Raw genomic sequence first — 18,071 nt, forward strand, 5'->3', positions numbered from 1 at the left:
TGCTAGAGTGCGTTACATTGTAAAGTTGCCGGCACATTCCCAGAGCCCCGCGCGGGTCCCGTGGAACCGCTCGCGCCTCGCATCACGGCCGGCGTTTCACCAGCATACCCGCGGGATCCAAGCGCCCTCAATGGCCCCGCCCCGCAACGAGATGGCAATTACTGCAACGAGGCCAGGGCCCAGGGAGAGACACACGGCATGGGCGCATAGCAGCGGCTGGTGCGTGTTCTAGTTGCTACAGCGCGTAGCAGGGCTACAGGTGCAGAGACACGCAGATCGGTGCCCCCTTACCAGCGTTGGTGGCCTGGTGGCCCAACCAGGTGCGTGTCAATGCCTACACGGCCTCACACCATACCCCATCACTCGACAGCCGCAGTGCTCTGACACTGGCATTGATAAGTAAGCAGGGCCCGCGACCGCGGGCAGCACTTAGTGATCCCAGTCTAAAGTGCAGAGGCGTTCTGCTGTGTGCACGCAGGTGCCCTGACGACTGAATCACACATGCACTGCTAATAATGCATGCCCGTCGGGACCTGCTTCATCAAAACCCGGGCCCACAACCTACCACGTCTCCAGACACGCACCGGAAAAGATCAACAACTTGTGACCGCATCCGCTGCGTCACTGTGCATCCATTGATCCCATACAAAACCAAAAGACGCTCCAAATTACACATCGTGCCGGCACCAATGCTAGCACCTGCGGCGGCGGGCAGGGCTTGGCGAGATTCGTGTCTGGACATAAGGTCTTTAGCCCTCCCCGAGCAGTTACTCTTGCGCGTCTTTCTATCCTGCTAAACTTTCCTCCATGTCACATCGCAACTATCAGGTCGACCTTATGAGCCCGGCCCTGAAGTTGAGAGACCACACACCATACGCCGGTGCTGTGCCCATCATCACCACAAACCAGGCTCCAGTGCTCTAGACGTCTTGACGACCTTGCCAAGAGCGAAGGGCACCGCCTAGAATAAATACCTGGTACAACAATGCGTTTCGAGCAGTATTCGCGCAGAGGGCATACTCCAAACCCAATATGTCCATCAGGACGTGTTGTGGACCCTAGACAAGAGATGTCCCCCAGGGAATTGTGGGCTGACCCCATACCATGGTCATCCTACGAATGAAGCCAACGTCATGCATACCATTTCATTGCGAGAATCAAGCATAAATAAAGCGCCCCTAAGATAACAGGTGTAATCAGAGGCCTTTGAGGGATGCACAAGAAAGGAATATCGTCCATCAGCAATTCAGCTCGCCTACAGCGCATAGATAGCACGCGCACGGCCCATGTCACAGCATGTGCGTGCGTGCTTACTTCAGCAGGTTGCCATGCAGACAACATCGCGGAACAGTCCAGATACGCTGTCTTAGTAAAGCTTTAGAGCATGAGCTTCTTTACACTACTGCCTTGCACGATGCAGGCCAGGTCAAGCCAGCGAATGCTCATCCACACAGATGCAGTCCTGCACTTTGCAGCTCAGCACTGACACAACGCCATAATCCCATATCACGTGTTAAGGACTCGCGCTTGCGAAGGTCTCGTACTGCTTGATCAGCAGCAGCTGCTTGACCACCTCAGCGGCGGCAGGCCGACGCTGTGGTTGCGGCTCCCTACGGCACGCACGGGGGTGCACACAACACAACAGCCCATAGTTCAGGATGCAGGGCGACGACATGCCTGGTATACCATATGGTCAATTATGCTCTCACGGCAGTTGCGTGGCCGCCGTACTCCTCACAGGAGCGCCCCGCGGACGATTTGGGTCCGCCGGTAGCTAGGACCACCCCTCACCCCTAGGCACAGCTCGTGCACACGAGGCTCGCTCACTTTCCCACCCACGCCCAGTCATGCCCTACGGTCACACACGCCGATGATACTCAGGCAGACACCACCGCGGGATGCAATCCATCGAAATGACGCCCGCCCCCTTACTGCCTTCGAGGCCCCGCTCCCTCGCTCACCAGCAGGAATTAATCAGTCGCCGCATCTTGTCGCTGCACCGCTCAGGGCCGGGCAGCGGCGGGCGCTGCTGCAGAATGGCCACGCAGTACGTCATTTGCACCAGCCCGTACTCCTGCATGTGTTCGAAAGCACAAGAGAAGGAAGCACGCAGGACGGTGCGTGGATGTGGGTGCGTGTGGCATGCATGAGTTATAATGCACGGGCGCCGTATAGTACAGGGCACAGACGGGACGCAAGGCGTGCGATATGTGGTCTGCAGACCAGCTGCCGGGACAAGAGCGGTGTGTAACGCACGCGAGGCAAGAGCTGGGCGCAACACAATCCATCGGGTATCGTTTGCGAGCGCTTGCTTCGATCGGTACCACAACGCTGGCATGCCTGCCCCGGTCTGCCCCCACTTGTTCGCTCAATCGGTGCCTCGGAAGGCACGGAGGAAAGGCTCGGGCAGATGCACCGGGAGCCCACAACCCTGTCGCCCCGGCGCCCCTCCCCGCACACACCTTCCAGGGCTCCTTGCCGGTAAGCATGGCCCATAGCAGGACGCCGTAAGAGTACACTGCACAGGCAGGGTGTACATTTTAAACAAATGTTCGGCGTTGCAAGTGCACAGCTACCGGTATGTACTGCGGTGCCAATGGTAATGCAGGGCTGCCAGCAGCGGGGCGCCGTGCATTCAGGTGCCGGCTCAGCCGCACGTGGTGTGTGTGCTCGGGTGCGTGTGCACTGTGCACGCAGGCATGCAATGACGCCGGCACTCACTGTCGACTTTGTGGCTGATGACAAAGTTGCTGACATCAAACAGCTCCGGCGCCTGCAATGGTTGGAGATAGCAGCACCACACAGGGTGACATGGGCGACATTTTAACGGCCGAGACAGCGTCGACACGAATGGGACAGATGCACTCCAGCCAGCAGGTCTCCAGGAGCATTCCCTGGCTTACCATGTATCCCGGCTGTGGGTGCGCAACCACGCGCACATGCACATGCGGCGGAGGAGGGGAGCAAGGGCAAACCAGTTTCAAACTATCAATGGTTCAGGCAGCAGCCGCAGCCGCGACATGCGCATGCTAGGACACCGGAAAGATGCGACAAGGTCATACCAGGCACTGGCAACCCTCAAGCAAAGTATCAAGGTCCGACCGAACGAAGAGTCGGCAGTATGGCCCTGCCAAGCAAGGAGGGCGACTGCTTCAACATGGCCCCGGAGGCTTTTCAACTGACTCACCGTCCCTGCCACCAGATCTGCCGTGATGGCAACTGTGCATTGGATGCGCGACAGGCTGCGCAGCAGGCATGTAAAAGCATGTCCGAGGGCAGGAGGTGTGTGTATGTGTGTTTTGAAGAGCACAAGGAAAAACAATATGTGTATGTGTGTGCACATATATGGCAGCAAATCCGGTGCGGTGCGGTAGGTGCCGCCGAAAACAGGCCGGCACGCGCACATATATCACGTGCGACCCGCCCTTTGGCACAGCTGTGGCGCCACTGCCAGTTCATATGGTTGTTCCTTGCCACGTTGGCCCCGCTGCTTACCCAAAGTCCGACAGCTTGGCGAGCGGCCGTTTGCCGCTGTTCAGGTTGACAAGCACGTTCCTGCACAACCGCCGGGGCCAGGCCACAACACCTTGAAGCGCTGCCCCCAGCAGTCTGCCTAGACACTTGCGACATGTGTGTATGGAGGCAACGAGCCTTTAGCATGAGCTACCCAACAATGCATGCATGCTGCTCCGGCCTGGCATGCGGGCGCGTTCGTGTCCTACCACTGACTCACCCTGGTTTGAGGTCGCGGTGCACGATTGTCGGGTGCAGGTAGCCTGCAGTAAAGAACGCACAAGATGAGACTTTGGCGAGCGCCAGCCGCTGATATCGTTACTAAAATACGAGAGCAAGCGTTTGCCCTCCATGCTCCATGCACTTACTGAGCCCTTGCGCCACGTCCAGCGCAATGTCCAGCACTGTGCCCAGCGGCAGCAGCGGTTGGTCCGGCCCGCCGCCGTACAGCATTCGCTCCAGATTTGTCTCCATCAGCTCCATCACCAGGCACAGCCGCGGCGGCGTCAGGCACGCCGCCAGCAGCCGCACCACGTTGGGGTGCCGGCAGCGCCCTGCGCACGGCGCGAGTCGAGCCGGGGCCAGAGTCAGACGCTTCCGTCAATCGAGCAAAATGTTCGGAATGGCGCGCCATTCCCATGGTTGTAAGCAGGCAGCAGCGCGGGTGGTCCATCCAACCCTTGAACGCGCACCTAGCACCTCCACCTCCTGCGCGAGCGCTTCCAGTACATTGCCGGTGCCGTCCGGCATGACAATAGCCTGCCCATCGCCGCCATCACCGCCCGCATCGCCACTACTGCAGTCGCCTGATGTCCGGTGGACTGCGCCGATGTTCGGGTCGACTTGGGCGCCACCATGGCCCTCGTGTTTGGTGTGGTCGGCGGCACCCATCATCTCATTCAGGATCTTTACGGCCTACGCGAAGAGTGCCAGCACACAGCAGGACGGCTGGTAACTGCGGAGCTCCGAAGCATCCGTGCACGACAGACAGATGCTGGCGCACCGGACACCCATCCACGCAGCTCACACACTGTCGGGATGCTTTCCTAATTCCTGGCCTCCAACCCTCCGGTGCTCCACTCACCACGCGCTGGCCCTGATAGCGGCCCTCAAGCACACGCCCAAACGCCCTGTGCGTGTCCAGGGACCGGGGCAGTCAGCCAGATAGGCATTGAGCCAGTAAGCGATGAGGCGGGGTTGCGCGCCCCTGCCTCCGCATCGTGCACAGCTGGGCCAGACCACAGCCGCCACTTCGACGTCACAGGACTCAGCAGGCAGGCAAGTCACAAGCAGGGCTAGGAACCCGGCGGCGCCCGGCGGCTTACCCGCGGCCCAGCATCACGGGCAGCAGCTTGACGCGCGGGTCCGCCGACACATTCACCAGCAGCGGCGTGTCAAGCGTCACAACATCCATCAAGTCTGCAGCTGACGCACATATACACACAGGTTGTCACAAACACACGTAATGGACATCAAGTCAACACCTACCGGTGTGGCATGGCGCGGGCATTCCTGCCTTGTCTGCCTGCACAGCAGAGACTATGGCCTTGCCTAGGTTGCTGCCCCTGGCCGCCAAAGCGGTGGCTGGGCTGCGGTCCGCCCCTCCCCGCCCGCTACGCACAGCACCCACCAAGGCCGCCCACTGTCGACATCAGCAGCGGCGATGGCGGCACCGCGTCTAGTCCCACGCTGCTGGACGCAGCCGCTGACGCCGTCGCCGTCCCCGTTGCCAATGCTCCGTCCGCGTTCAAGGACCCGCCGTACGCTGTGAAATCTGTGCCTGTGGCGGTTTCGAACGCGCATGTGGTGAGCGTTTCCGTGGTCAGATGCTCCGCTAGTGCGCCTTGCTGGTGCTCATGCGGGCCGCCGCCGTTGGAGTTACTGTGCGGCCGTAGTAGGTGGTGTTGCAGCTCAGGGCCGCGGCGAGCCTCGCCGTTCTGGTCGGAGGCTCCGCCGGACAGCGGAGCCGCAACCTGAGCCTGGTCGGTCTTGCTGTCCGCGCTTCCCCGGCCTCCGCCGGCTGCGTCCGGGTGCTCCAGAAGGCCCGCCTTGCTGCCGCCAATCCCAATCCCGCTGCTGTGATCCCGCACCAACGCCACCGCCCCCGGCGCACCGCCATATTCGGGGTCGGCCCCTCCACCCGCCAGGTTTGCGAGCGCCTCCTGGCGCTGCACCCACACCCCCAGAGGCCAGCAAGCCGCGCAGGCGCCGTGGGCCCCGGCCCCGCCCAGTCCGCCGGCGCTGACGTCGTCATGGCTGCTATCCGCTACTGCCACCAGGTAGGGGCCGGCGGAGGGGTCCTTTGCGCCGCCGGCGTCGCCGCCGGGATGCTGTGCGAGGGAGTTCTGGCGCTGCCGCCGGCGCCACAGGAACGCGCCAACCGCCACGCCCACCAGGATGGCGCCTGTTGGAGATACCGGTGTCGCGAGGATGCAGGCATCTTCAACTACGCCAGGACGCCGGATATCATGAAAGCAAGATGGGGGCACAGCGCACACACGTCTGCGCCTGCGCACGGGTATGATAGGGCAGCAGAGGGCACCGTCTGCTACCAGCAAGGCGCCTGCCGTACGCACTCACCGCACACACCTCCTACCACGCCGCCAACTACAGCGGCGGTGTTGTGACCCGACGAAGTCGAAGACGGAGGAGCCGTGCCTGCAGTGCCTGCCGGCGACTGGCTGGTCAGCTGCTGCTTGTAGGCGGCCCAGTTGTTGTAGCTGCAGCGTTGTTAAGCAAGAAGAGGCGGGTCCGTGTGTCAAGCAGTGCCCAAGCGGTGCCCAAACGGTGCCAACCCTAGCTACCTCAGGTGTGGTGCCATGTGTCAAATCCGAACACCTCCACGTCGCAGCCCGCAAGCTTGACCCTCCGATCCAGCACGAGTATGTGCAACACTCGCCTGTCTATCACTGCCTTCGCCTGATCTAGCATGCACGGAACCCCTCCAGCAGCCACCCATGCCCACAGGTAGGCACCCACCAGCCCAAGGTGCCCAGGCGTGCCACGCACTCGTCGCTGATCATGTCGTCACACACGTAAAGCACCTTGCGGCAGTGCAGTGTGTAGCCTGTTATCAGCTGCTTCTGTGACGTGTCCAAGTCCTGCGCACACACAGTTACCGCGGCGCGCGTCAGCGGCATAACACATCGACGGGTGCACCAGTTCTCGCACCACAGCATGTGTCACCGCGGGTACAGGGAAAGCGTGTACATGTAGGGGAAGCGTGTACAAACGTGTATGATCCCGAGCGCGCCCGCACCCATGCGTCTACCGCGCCCGCGCCCCTGTCCCGTGCGCACCGCGCAGACGATGCCCAGGTCATCATAAGCACCCATGTACGGCCAGCACTTCTCTTGCGGCCGGGGCTCAGAGTCCGGTAGTGCCAGAGGTGCTGCTGCCGGTGGCGCTGCGCACGCTGGCTGCGGCAACATCACCCGGTATGACTGGTTGCCTGGGATGGCCAGCGGCCGCGCAACTCCCGCCAGCGCCTGTGCATTTTACCCAAGGGCAGATTAATGTAATGCTGCTCTATCCAGCGGGTCAAAACGTTGTCTTGAATGAAAGACAGCTGGCCCAGATTGGGAGACGAACTTACCGAAAGATGCATTGACGGGGGGTAGCACAATCCTGCGTGCCAAGCACCGGTCACACATGTACAGGCGCAATCAAATTTTGGATGGTTGACACGCTGGTGTCAACCTTGGATTCAGCTTGTAACCCCTGACACGTTCAACGCGCTCTCATACATGCACGCGAGCCGCTCACCGGCCTGATTTGCTTGCGCGTTCGCATGCACTGTGTAAATCCTTTCCCCTTCTGCTTCTCTACAATAGCCGCTAACCTACTTTGCACTAGGAAGGCATTGTCGAGGACCACACGCCCCCAGTCGCCGGCCGCACATGGCGCCAGAACGTCACAGCCCGGAGCCAGATTTTGGTTGACTCGGCGGTAGCGGTAAATGGCGAAATTCTGAAGCGTGAGGGTGACGTTCACCAGCCGCACCTGAGGGATCAGATAGCGTGCGGCGTGGGATGCGTCAGGGACAAGGATGTTCTGCTTGCATGCTGGGGGCACCTGTGCCGCTTCGGGTTAGTTGCGGCCTCACAAGCAATCAGCGACACCAGCCTCAGCCCTCATAGCCCTGGCCGGAAGACGTCCGTCACCTTTCTCGACACATAGTTTGAATCCCATGTGAGCAGGAGGCCATCTGGCCCCGGCGGTAAACCGGTGACTGTCAGCGAGCGGGCCATCGGCATGGGAGTCTGAAAGCAAGGCAAACAAGGATGGATGCATGAGACCCACGTGTGCTGACTGGACACAAAGAGTGCGGGTATGCTCGCAGTCCCACTTACCTCAATGCCGTCCCAGTCCGCATCCACCCAGGAGACATCGTTGAGGACGACCACGGTGGTGACGTCGGGGGTGATGAACCCGAGGACAATTCCTGGGGGCACAGTCGCAAGGCACGGGGACGATGACGGTTGATGAGTTGAGCCCTTACAGCCTGAGTTTGCAAGTGCAGGGCGCGGGTGCGTGGTTAGGGGTTGGAGGGAGACGGTGAAACCGCTTCACGGTGAAACCGCTTCGTCCAGGGCTGGCTTGGTCCAGGCTGGCTTGAGACGGGGCGCATACCACCCCGGTTTGCGCTGGCAGCTACGACACGTCGGGGCGTCGGCCAGACCTGGTCTCAACAGTCATCAAACGTTTTTGCATTGTGAGTTTGATGAGCGTTGTGGCCGCAAGGAACTACGTCAAAGCTGGAATCGACGAGCTCGACGCCTTTTCCGAAGTCCACCATGCTGCTACCCGTGAAACCATGTATGCCAGCAGCAGACTTTGTTCTCACCGCGTCCATTAGTAGCGTTCACGACACGGGCGGTGCAGGTTCGGCCAACGCCAACGATAGCCAGAAGCCAGGCGGCAGTCACAACATCAAGTATTGCTGGTTTCATTTAACCATTGAGCTGACCAGCGTTGTTAAAGTTTGAGACGACCGAGGACATGCCATCCAGCTGAGCATAACAGTGAATGACGCAGCAGCATTCGAATAAAGAAGATGTACTATCAATGTCTAGGAAGTGCGTGGTCACATACATGAAAATTGAAAGTCATTATTCGCCCCCGCCGGTACATCGGCATGAGAGCTGCCACAGCGTTTTTGCCGCACTTCAGTTCACCCCAAAGCCCATATCACGGCAGCCAGAATCCCCCACAAATACTCTTTCGTCACTTGCTATGTATGGGATGGCCTCTTACGTGGAAGTCTAGTGCTGCACCTCGGCATTTCACGGCATCCCTGCGGCCGTCAGGGACCGTACATACTTGACCTCTCCCCTGCTTGATAAATCGTCCATCCCAAGTAAATCGATAGAGAATCTATGTCTTTGGTCCCGTTGTCCGTCGGGATCTTCCTGTGAGTACAACAGCTGCAATAATGTCTGGCAACAAGGAGCCGTAACCAGTGCGTGTATTGTCCCAGTGATCAGACGCTTGCAAGGATACCCACCCATGACTCACTCCGCGGGGCAACCTACCTACAGAAGCGTAGATGACATCATATTAGTAATGCCATTTCGTGCAGAACACGTTTGTGCGCACAGCGCAGCTTGCGCCCTCCAGCAGATCAACACCCACCCGCACTTGCAGACCCTGGCCCAGCCCTCTGACCCCACACCCGGGGTTCGGGGGCATGCGATGCAACGGCGACATATCGCCAGGCGCTCTACAACACATCCACCAGCAAGGATGCGAGCAGTAAACAGCGACATGACATACCCTTTTGCCCCACCGCAACAACTTCTCAGTCAATGCGTTGCGGCAGCAACAGAAGCGGCAAGCTCCAAGCTCACACAAGTTCTCGTACGTACGGTATGTGCACACAATGTTCTCAAGCGGATGCCACACGTGCAACTGCGCTTCGACATGCATCCACAAATGCCATCGCATGGTACCACACTGCAAATGCCAGTCAAGGCGTGCCTCGACAGCTGTCTATTGATTCGAGTAACCCATCTTGAGCCTGTACTCGCAATGCATACCCTGCAGACCCTGACTGAATTCTTGTATCAGTTCCGAGTTTCCACCCTTGACACATATGACCTGCCCCCATGCTTACCCGAGCTATGCGTGCCTCGTGCTCATATCTTCGATGCAGCACCTGCTCCCATGTACGCGTGGGTCCAAGGCCAGGACCCCCGTACAGGTGCACGTTCACTCCTCACTCAGTTGCCGCCAAACCTTTCGTGCCAACACTAGTGCATTAATGAGCCCCCGCTGGGATGAGATGCACATGACAAAGTAAGGCAAGGCCAGTGATTATCCCGGTCCTATGTAAATTGTTTGTAGCGCCCATGCGTTCGATATTTAACAACTCGGATTCGACGTGTATGACATGCAGGCTTGACACCGTCTACCCAAGGCTGCAACGCCACCGAAGTGCACAAGCAGCGCAACCGTGCAGTGCCCAGGTTTGTTGATGCGCAAGCCCAATGGCACCTGCTCTGGCCAGCTCTTGCTGTCGGCAAGCCGTATCAGTCCAGGCCAGGAGGCTAGGCACAGGGGCAAGGCCACGAGGAGGCACGTCACAGGCCTTCCTGCAAGGTTGGCTGCCTCCTCGCGCGCGCCATTTGTAGAAAGCCGGGGAAAAGGACCATGCGTGCTGCGTACACGACCACCACAAAATCCATTTCCCGAAACCCCGGCAAGCTCCATACGGACTCTCAAACTGATGCAATTTTATGCGTCTCACCTTGGAACCATTACCCTGTGCATTACAACCCCCCACATAGTGCAAAGCCACATGCAAGCCACAGTTATCTCCGTGCCCGCAGCAGTAAGTCATAAATGTTAATGTTGTCAGTGCGACGCCCGTTCAAAGTCGTGCTTGATTAGGAGCAGCTGCTTGACAACTTCTGCGGCTGCTGGGCGCCGCTCCGGCTCCGGGTCCCTGTCGCACGGGGACGGGCGAGTTCCGCCAATCAGACAGTCGACCAGCCGCCGGTGCAACCTTGCTTCGTGTGCGCAAATGCAGGTGGCAAAGAGCTCCACAGACCAAGCAGCAGGCGCATGCAAGCACCTCTGTCTGTCAGTGCACACCAAGCTACGCGCTAGGGGCTGTGCAGGTTGGCTATGCTTCAGTGGCGGTGATGGCACTGAAGACATATGTGAGACAGAGCATAGGGGAAGGATACACTTCGGCACTCACCAACAGGACGTAATGACTCGGATCATCTTTGGCGGCTGGCGCTCCGGCAGGATGACGTCCAGCGGCGGCCGCTCATGCAGCCCCGCCACTCGGTAAGCCATCTGCAAAACCAGTATGGACATGCGCTGATTTGACAGATATGTGCTTGCCGGGTAAGCGTATGTGTGCGTGTAACAGGAGGTCTCCGGCCTTTCTTCCTGGGCTTCCCTACCTAAAGTCCCTCCGACACGCGGTATCGACACATGGCTTTTCCAGGCGGCGGTTTCCCATTCCCCTTCGACCATGCCTAATGCTGCAGCAACACCCCGGTGTGCCTGCGCACCACCATATATTCTTCTCTAGGTGGTTTGCTGCCAGTTTTCAAGTCTAGCGTTCTACCGGTACAATGCGTTCCCGCATCGCCATACGCGCATGTGCCCCACCTGCACGAGCGTGAGATCCTGCAAGACGGAGGGTACAGGGCAGAGGGACGGGGCGAGACAGGAACTTTGGATGAAGAGATTACGGGCTGCAAACGCCGGTACGCGCGTGCATGCACACGCAATGCGTATGCGAGGGGCGCGGGGGAGTGAGCATGCGGGCTGAGGTCTTGACACTACACGTGCAGTCACAGCATAACAAACTGCACACACCTTCCAGGGCTCCTTGCCGGACAGCATACTCCACAGCAGAATAGCGTAGGAGTAGACTGCGGACGGACATGTATCCAAGTGAGCCAGGTGTGCGACGGAAAGTTCCACCAAGCTAACACGCAGCGAAGACAGTTACGCCGGCAAGGCCTTCCGATGCAAGGTGGCTCACCGTCTAATTTATGCGACACGCTGAAGTTGTTGACATCGAATAATTCGGGGGCCTGAGCGGGCGCGCAAGACATTTGCACAGGCCAATTATAAACCCGACCCATGACCGCCGTGTGTGCATCTGTCGGCCAAGTGCGCGTGCCTTTGACGGCACCACCACAATATGATACTCCTCAAGACAACGCTGATAAGCCAGGGACACTCTTGCACCCTAGAGAGCTCTCACCATGTAGCCAGGCTGCAAGCACCGCGTCATACCAGGAGCGGCCGTGAGGGGCGGGCAGGGGCGGGGGACGACACGTCAGCCCATGGGTTGGCACTACGGTTTGGATGCAGCTGCCAGCAAAACTCAACGCAATGGCACGAGCCACGTAGAGCACATACGCACCGTTCCGGCCTCCGGATTCTCAGTCTCCACAACTGTGCGCTGAATGCGCGACAGTCTGCAAAACGAACAGGGCGAAAGGGCGCGTCGTAGACCAAATGCTGCATTGCGGGCGGGCACCAAGCATGCTACCAGGTGAGGCCGTCTTAACGCTGCGCTAGACATGCCCTTGCCACTTATGTCTGTGGATGGAGGCATGTAGAATGTGCAGCCGGACAACCTACCCGAAGTCTGACAGCTTGGCGATCAGCCGCTTGCCGCCGTTCAGGTTGACGAGCACGTTCCTGCACAATCAACCGACCGCCGGGGCCAGGCCACAACACCTTGAAGTGATGCCCCCAGCAGTCTGCCTAGACACTTGCAACATGTGTGTATGGAGGCAGCGAGCCTTTAGCATGAGTTACCCAACAATGCATGCATGCTGCTCCGGCCTGGCATGCGGGCGCGTTCGTGTCCTACCACTGACTCACCCTGGTTTGAGGTCGCGGTGCACGATCGTCGGGTGCAGGTAGCCTACAGTAAAGAACGCAGGGCGTCGGGTATCAGTGAGCGGCATATACCCATAATACGAAACTCGCATATCCCTTCCGCCGTTCTTCATGCACTCACTGAGCCCTTGCGCCACGTCCAGCGCAATGTCCAGCACTGTGCCCAGCGGCAGCAGCGGTTGGTCCGGCCCGCCGCCGTACAGCATTCGCTCCAGACTTGTCTCCATCAGCTCCATCACCAGGCACAGCCGCGGCGGAGTCAGGCACGCCGCCAGCAGCCGCACCACGTTGGGGTGCCGGCAGCGCCCTGCGCAAGGCGCCGCGAGATGGCTAGGTCACAAAACTCAACTTGAAGCTCGGCCAAACCAACAGCACACATGATGTTGCCGCCAAAGCGTTTAGAACACGCCCGCGTTTGCCGCGAGCAAGCTCACCCAGGATCTGCACCTCCTGCACCAGCGCGTCCAAAGCGATCTGGCGGGCGTTCCCATTGCCGCCCTCATCGCCGTCGCCCTGCTGCGTGCCGCCGATACCCTTCGCAGCTCCACCCGCGCCGCCCCGCATGCCTTGCAGCGCGCCCGTGCTCGTGGTCACGCCCGCAGCAAAGCCAAAGGCGGAATCGTTCAGCAGCTTCAAAGCCTACGAGCGTACGAGCGGTGCACATGCGTAACATTGAAAGCAGGTTGAAGCGCGCGTGCCGGCGGTGGTGCCCTTACTTCCTGCGGTCTAACCAACACAGCGCATGCGCCACACAAGGGCCTGTGGCCGTGTGGCGGCCTGTTGAGCCTCTTGTGATCACGGCCTTGTGCGCCACCCGCCCCGCTCCGCCGCACCCGCAGCTCACCACGCGTTGGCCCTGGTACCGGCCCTCCACCACGCGTCCAAAGGTGCCGCGCCCCAGCTGCTTGGGCAGCAGCGTCACCCTTGGATCCAACAGCACCTCGGCCTTGACCTCCGCACGCTGCGGCGTCTCCAGCGTCACCACCTCCACCGTGTCATAGATGCCGCCCGCTGCCAACGCCTCCTCCGATTCGTGCTGCTGGGCGTGCTGAGCCGACATGCCCGAGCTAGCTGCCACATCCGCCCCGTCCAGGCCACAGCCCTCGCCGGAGCTATTGGCATCTGGGTCGTCGACCCCCAGCGACAGCTGCTGCTGCGTTGTGGCGGACTTGCTGGCAATGCACACGTCCTTGCCGTGCAGGGCTTCTGACACGATGATGCTGCCAGGAGCCGCGGGGGACGCATAAGGAGAGTCCTGGTGTTTGCGGTCGCCACAGGGCGGCGCGCCGTACCTGCGGAGCGGCGACCAAGTAAGGCATCAATCAATTTATGAGAAAGAGAAGCTGCGAGCACGCGGTAAGATATCAAGCAACTTATACGGTACTGTCATGTGCAGGCGCGAACCCATCGCACCTCTCGGATCGCGGCCAACAGAAACGCGGGCACAGCACCCATGCGCTGCTGACTCCTTCCGCATGTGCGATCGCGACGATGTCCTTGTTGGCCAGCGGCAGCTCCGTGCTCTCCTTTGCAGCCTTGCGACGGCGCCACATGAAGAAGCAGACCACCGCGCCCACCAGCAGGGCTGCGGCGGGAGCATGTGATTCAAGGCGGGCTTGCATGTTATTGTTGCATGCAGGGCCTACCGTTGTCGAGCATCCTTGCACGAAACACTGCAATGCCGTTACAAGCAATGCGGCTGCATGCGGCTAGACCTTACCTCCGCCCACGCCGCCCACGATGGCTCCGACCAGCACCTCCTCCGACCCGCTGAGGCCACCTCCTCCTCCACCACCGCTGCTGCTGCCCGACGATGCGTTGGCCGGTGGCGCAACGGCGCCGGAATCACCTCCGGCGCCAACCACAGACGGAGGAGGAGAGGGCGCGTGCTGCGCCTTGTATTCCGCCCAGTTGTCGTAGCTGCGCGGGTGCAGGCCACAATTGCCATGCGTCGTCAGCCTCCACGTTGTATCCCCGCTCCGCAACCCATGAAACAGCAGTAACATGCGCCGTGCGTGTGACCAACACACGGTCTACGGCCGCAAAGACCATGCGACCCGGGCGCCGCCAAGCACGCAAACCGCGGAACCTGAAGCGCACGATTTACTTTGACACCGCTCACCAGCCCACGGTGCCCAGTTGGGCCACGCAATCGTCGCTGATGATGTCGGCGCACACGTACGTCACGTTGGTCATCAGGAGGGTGTACCCGACCAGCACCTGCTTCTGAGACGCGTCCAGGTCCGCACAGAACATGCCTGTGGGCGGGGGCGTTGCCGCATGGGCGGCGGGGCGGGGGCGAGCGAGAAGCATGCGTCAAAAACTGGTGTGAAACTGGCGGGGACGGACATGCATGTATGGGTTGCGAGGATGTATGGCGCGACGACAAGTGCTCGGTGCGTGGCGAATATGGTCACCGTACACACCTAGATCGTCATACGCGCCCATATGGGACCAGCACTGCAGCTGCGGCGCCACCGCGGGGGGCGGCGGCGCCGCCGCAACCTGTAGCGCCGAGCTGCTTGCACTGCTGTTGGCCGCCTGGCACGCCGGCTGCGGCACCAGTGCTCGGTAGGCCTGTGTGCCTGGGAAGCCGCGTGGCCGCACAACTCCTGCCAGCGCCTGTGACACGACAGTGCAGCGCCACGCAAACATGCGCATCGCGTGGTCAGTCACTGGACCCTCGCGCGATCATTGGGCCCGTTCAAACCAGACGCTGACTGATGGATGTAATGGATGTGGCTCTCCGACCCAGGAGCAGTGCGCATACGACGAACGACCTACCGTGCTGTGCATTGAAGCTGGGTAGCAAAGCCCTGCAATAAGGCAAGTATTCAAGCCAAGCAGGCACGTCGGTCAGCGGCCTCGGGGCGTACGTAAGCACACCTAGCCCTGCGTTGATGCTGCTGTCCACCTGCCGTTGTTCCACCAATATGAGCAAGTGACCTATGGTTCACACAACGCCTTAACTCACGCTGCACCAGGAAGCTACTGTCCAGGACCACACGTCCCCAGTCGCCGGCCGCACATGGCTCCAGCATGTCGCATCCCGGAGCCTGCGCGCGCGCGGTGGGGACATGGGAGCCCGCCGACATCGTTGGCCACGCGCAACCAGCCCAGCATATGACAAGTGGAGTGCCGGAACAGCCGTCTCAATCTTATGGCAGGCTCAATGGTGGAATAACCTTGGACTCGCCCGCTGCTCAGCCCACTGCTGCTGCTGCTGGCCGCCGCCTGCACCCCACGTCGCCCTCGTTGCACCCCGCAGCTGCCCGGTGGGCTGCAGCAGCGCGGGCACTGTGCGCCATCGCTTGGGAAAGATATCAGAAATAAATATACGGTACAAATTATGATACACTGGGAGAAAGCTATCCTAGCTACACGTACGCGACAAGGACGGTTCGAAGGCCCAGGCAGCTCACCAGGTTCTGATTCACCCGGCGTGATTCTAAGACCACAAAATTGCGGAGCGTCATTGTAGAGTTGACAAGCCGCACCTGCATGAAGTTTTTGTGTCATATTGCGCAACCGTCACAAGACAGGGAAGGGCCACAGTACACAAGTCGCCCCTGCTGCTCCGGAGGCAGGACGGCGCGTTTGGCGAGCACCACGCACGCTTATGTGTGACCCCATACAAACCGTACATGTGAGCATGTCGACATTCACGTGCCGCACCTTCTTGCTAACGTAATTGCTGTCCCAGGTCACAAGCAGGCCATCTGGCCCTGGGGCACGTCCAATCACTGCGAAATCCCTCTTGAGGAGCACAGGCACCGGGATCCCTGCCCAGTCCTCATCCGTCCAGGCCACGTCGTTCAGGACCATGACGATATCCACGGAATAATCTGCGTAGCCCAGAGCAATGTCTGCAATACGATGTGCGAGCGGATATGAGGACATTGTTGCACAAGGTGGGCGAGGTGCGGGTAATTAGCCACAGGCTGCCGGGCGGCGTGGTGCACGCTTCCGTCCCGGCAGTTTGTGGCTGATGGCGCAGTCCCGGACTGGGGCACCTGCGTCCCGAATAACCATCAACCCTGAAGACTGTTTGTCCAAGCGCACGGGGCTTCGAATATGGTTGCCAAGAATCAAGCGTTGGCGCCTTCACGTGTTGCGGGTGTCAGGCCATGCCACGTTGGCAGGATGCCGCGAGGCGCGAGTCCTGGTGGAAGTTTTCACCTCTGCGAACCTTATATGTTCAATTGCTTCTTTGTTCAGATGCGGAGTCGGACCTAACCCAGGCGCGCTTGCGCAGCGACCCTGGCACACGAAGGCGCGAGGGTGGGACGCGTCAGACGGTTCCATAGCGTGTCGGTAGGTCGACCTCCGCAGTCTTGCCAGCTGGCCACTCTACATGCCTAGAAGAGGCGTTGAGGTCGACATGCAATGCGCTAGGATTGCAGCCCAGAAAACTAGCCCCTCCTCTGTGGTTCTCAAACGACGAACGAGTCGCGCTGGCCTATTGACGGCCCTGCAGGGTGCTCCTGATCCATTGAGCATGATACATCCTCGCACTAGCTTGCTTTCCATACAAACCAGTCAGAGCAAAAGCTGGGCATTGCGAAATGTGTGTTCTCCCTATTAACTATATCCAAGCCGACGGCAAGAAGTCCGGTCCGCTATAGACTTCCAGCCATTTGATACGTAATGTGAACAAAGATAATATCTCCCGCGCTCTCACCTCTTCCCGTCGTGGCGTTCAAGACTCTACCGCTTGCGAGCCCAGCCGCGCATAGCGCGAGTAGCAAGAGCACAGTTGTCCACATTCCTACGTGCGCATACTGCTTGGCGTCGACGGTTGGGTTGCTGAGTTCTGAGGCCGTCGACCTTTGCCCAACTCAGGGGCAATGAACTAGGACTAGACAGTTATGCATCATGCGCTATAGATGTGCAGTTGCACGATAACCGCCATCCTAGCGCTGGAAATATCGGACTTCCTTATTCCGTTCAGAATGCGGTTGCGCATCCTTTTATGATAAAAAGGTAATCTCTAAATTATCACGGCTACGCTTGTGATATTACAATGGCATGTGCCGCATATTATGTCGGCCGCATTGTGCACGTACGTACGCTCATCGCGAGCCCATGCCCGGACGTGCCCGGATCCCCCGACCCGCTCCTCTTGCCTCCCATGAACCCATACCCTCGGGCTCGCTCGGCCGGGTAACTGCTGAAAGCACATTGCTGCTGGAGACGATGAATGGAAGAAGTAAGTGGTGGTAAAGGAGGTCGGGGCGGGGGCACAAGGTCTCCTGCTGCGCAGGACACGAATCGACACCCGGGGAGCAGGACTTGCATCTTCCTGGTGGCATCGTCCAGGGGTAGGCCGCCGTCGCTGGCGAGAGGGGCCCTAACCGTTTACTCGCCCACGACATCCAGGGGCCCAACAATGCCCAGTGCTTAGCGTTGGGAAGGGTTCGTTAGGTTCGTTCATGAGGGGACCGTATTCAGCCCCAGCGGCAAGAATGCACCTCCGGACCTGCCCATCTTTCTCGCCCGAGGGCCTGCGTTGGGCCAGTTTCTTGCCGCTCCCCAAAGATGCAAAGCCCTGTCTGGGTGTCTTAATTTGCGGCCGGTTTCACAGGCAGGTTCCACTATGCTTGTACACGCATGGCAACGTATGCCTGCGCTATAGCCACACCACTCGTGGTGTCTCGTGCACATATACTAACACGTTACTG

The 18,071-nt window shown here is 59.8% G+C and overlaps 2 protein-coding genes across 2 annotated transcripts; both read right to left on the minus strand.

Annotated features, from left to right (window-relative positions):
- Window positions 1-8,561, minus strand: CHLRE_16g654850v5 (uncharacterized protein). Its single transcript, XM_001698079.2, has 21 exons — window positions 8,360-8,561; window positions 7,866-7,957; window positions 7,677-7,775; window positions 7,359-7,515; window positions 7,109-7,140; window positions 6,813-7,001; window positions 6,493-6,614; window positions 6,094-6,233; window positions 5,144-5,917; window positions 4,839-4,932; window positions 4,598-4,643; window positions 4,206-4,428; window positions 3,882-4,067; window positions 3,734-3,776; window positions 3,496-3,555; window positions 3,188-3,242; window positions 2,904-2,915; window positions 2,722-2,773; window positions 2,463-2,518; window positions 1,962-2,074; window positions 1-1,610 (listed from the first exon to the last, which is right to left on the minus strand). The coding sequence occupies exons 1-21, from the start codon at window positions 8,463-8,465 to the stop codon at window positions 1,514-1,516; spliced, it is 2,748 nt and encodes a 915-aa protein (XP_001698131.2). The 5' UTR covers window positions 8,466-8,561; the 3' UTR covers window positions 1-1,513.
- A 49-nt stretch (window positions 8,562-8,610) lies between these two features.
- CHLRE_16g654900v5 (uncharacterized protein) lies at window positions 8,611-17,366 on the minus strand. Its single transcript, XM_043070874.1, has 21 exons — window positions 17,072-17,366; window positions 16,066-16,256; window positions 15,813-15,887; window positions 15,365-15,446; window positions 15,175-15,206; window positions 14,817-15,012; window positions 14,513-14,648; window positions 14,111-14,310; window positions 13,804-13,975; window positions 13,235-13,682; window positions 12,825-13,029; window positions 12,512-12,697; window positions 12,373-12,415; window positions 12,127-12,186; window positions 11,906-11,960; window positions 11,744-11,755; window positions 11,519-11,570; window positions 11,350-11,405; window positions 11,140-11,157; window positions 10,718-10,818; window positions 8,611-10,459 (listed from the first exon to the last, which is right to left on the minus strand). The coding sequence occupies exons 1-21, from the start codon at window positions 17,154-17,156 to the stop codon at window positions 10,369-10,371; spliced, it is 2,496 nt and encodes an 831-aa protein (XP_042915516.1). The 5' UTR covers window positions 17,157-17,366; the 3' UTR covers window positions 8,611-10,368.
- Window positions 17,367-18,071: the final 705 nt, after the last annotated feature.

Source organism: Chlamydomonas reinhardtii, chromosome 16 (genome assembly GCF_000002595.2).
Source record: "Chlamydomonas reinhardtii strain CC-503 cw92 mt+ chromosome 16, whole genome shotgun sequence".
In the NCBI taxonomy this organism is placed as follows: Eukaryota; Viridiplantae; Chlorophyta; class Chlorophyceae; order Chlamydomonadales; family Chlamydomonadaceae; genus Chlamydomonas; species Chlamydomonas reinhardtii.

Coding starts and splice junctions, on each gene's coding strand:
- CHLRE_16g654850v5 (XM_001698079.2), bottom strand. CDS start 8,465: ATGAAACCAGCAATACTTGATGTTGTGACTGCCGCCTGGCTTCTGGCT. Junction 4,933..5,143: donor GTCGACAGTGGGCGGCCTTG/GTGGGTGCTGTG, acceptor CGTCAGCTGCAG/ACTTGATGGATGTTGTGACG. Junction 4,429..4,597: donor GCTATCAGGGCCAGCGCGTG/GTGAGTGGAGCA, acceptor CTCTTCGCGTAG/GCCGTAAAGATCCTGAATGA.
- CHLRE_16g654900v5 (XM_043070874.1), bottom strand. CDS start 17,156: ATGTGGACAACTGTGCTCTTGCTACTCGCGCTATGCGCGGCTGGGCTC. Junction 15,888..16,065: donor GCAATTACGTTAGCAAGAAG/GTGCGGCACGTG, acceptor AACTTCATGCAG/GTGCGGCTTGTCAACTCTAC. Junction 10,460..10,717: donor CGAGTCATTACGTCCTGTTG/GTGAGTGCCGAA, acceptor CCCGTGCGACAG/GGACCCGGAGCCGGAGCGGC.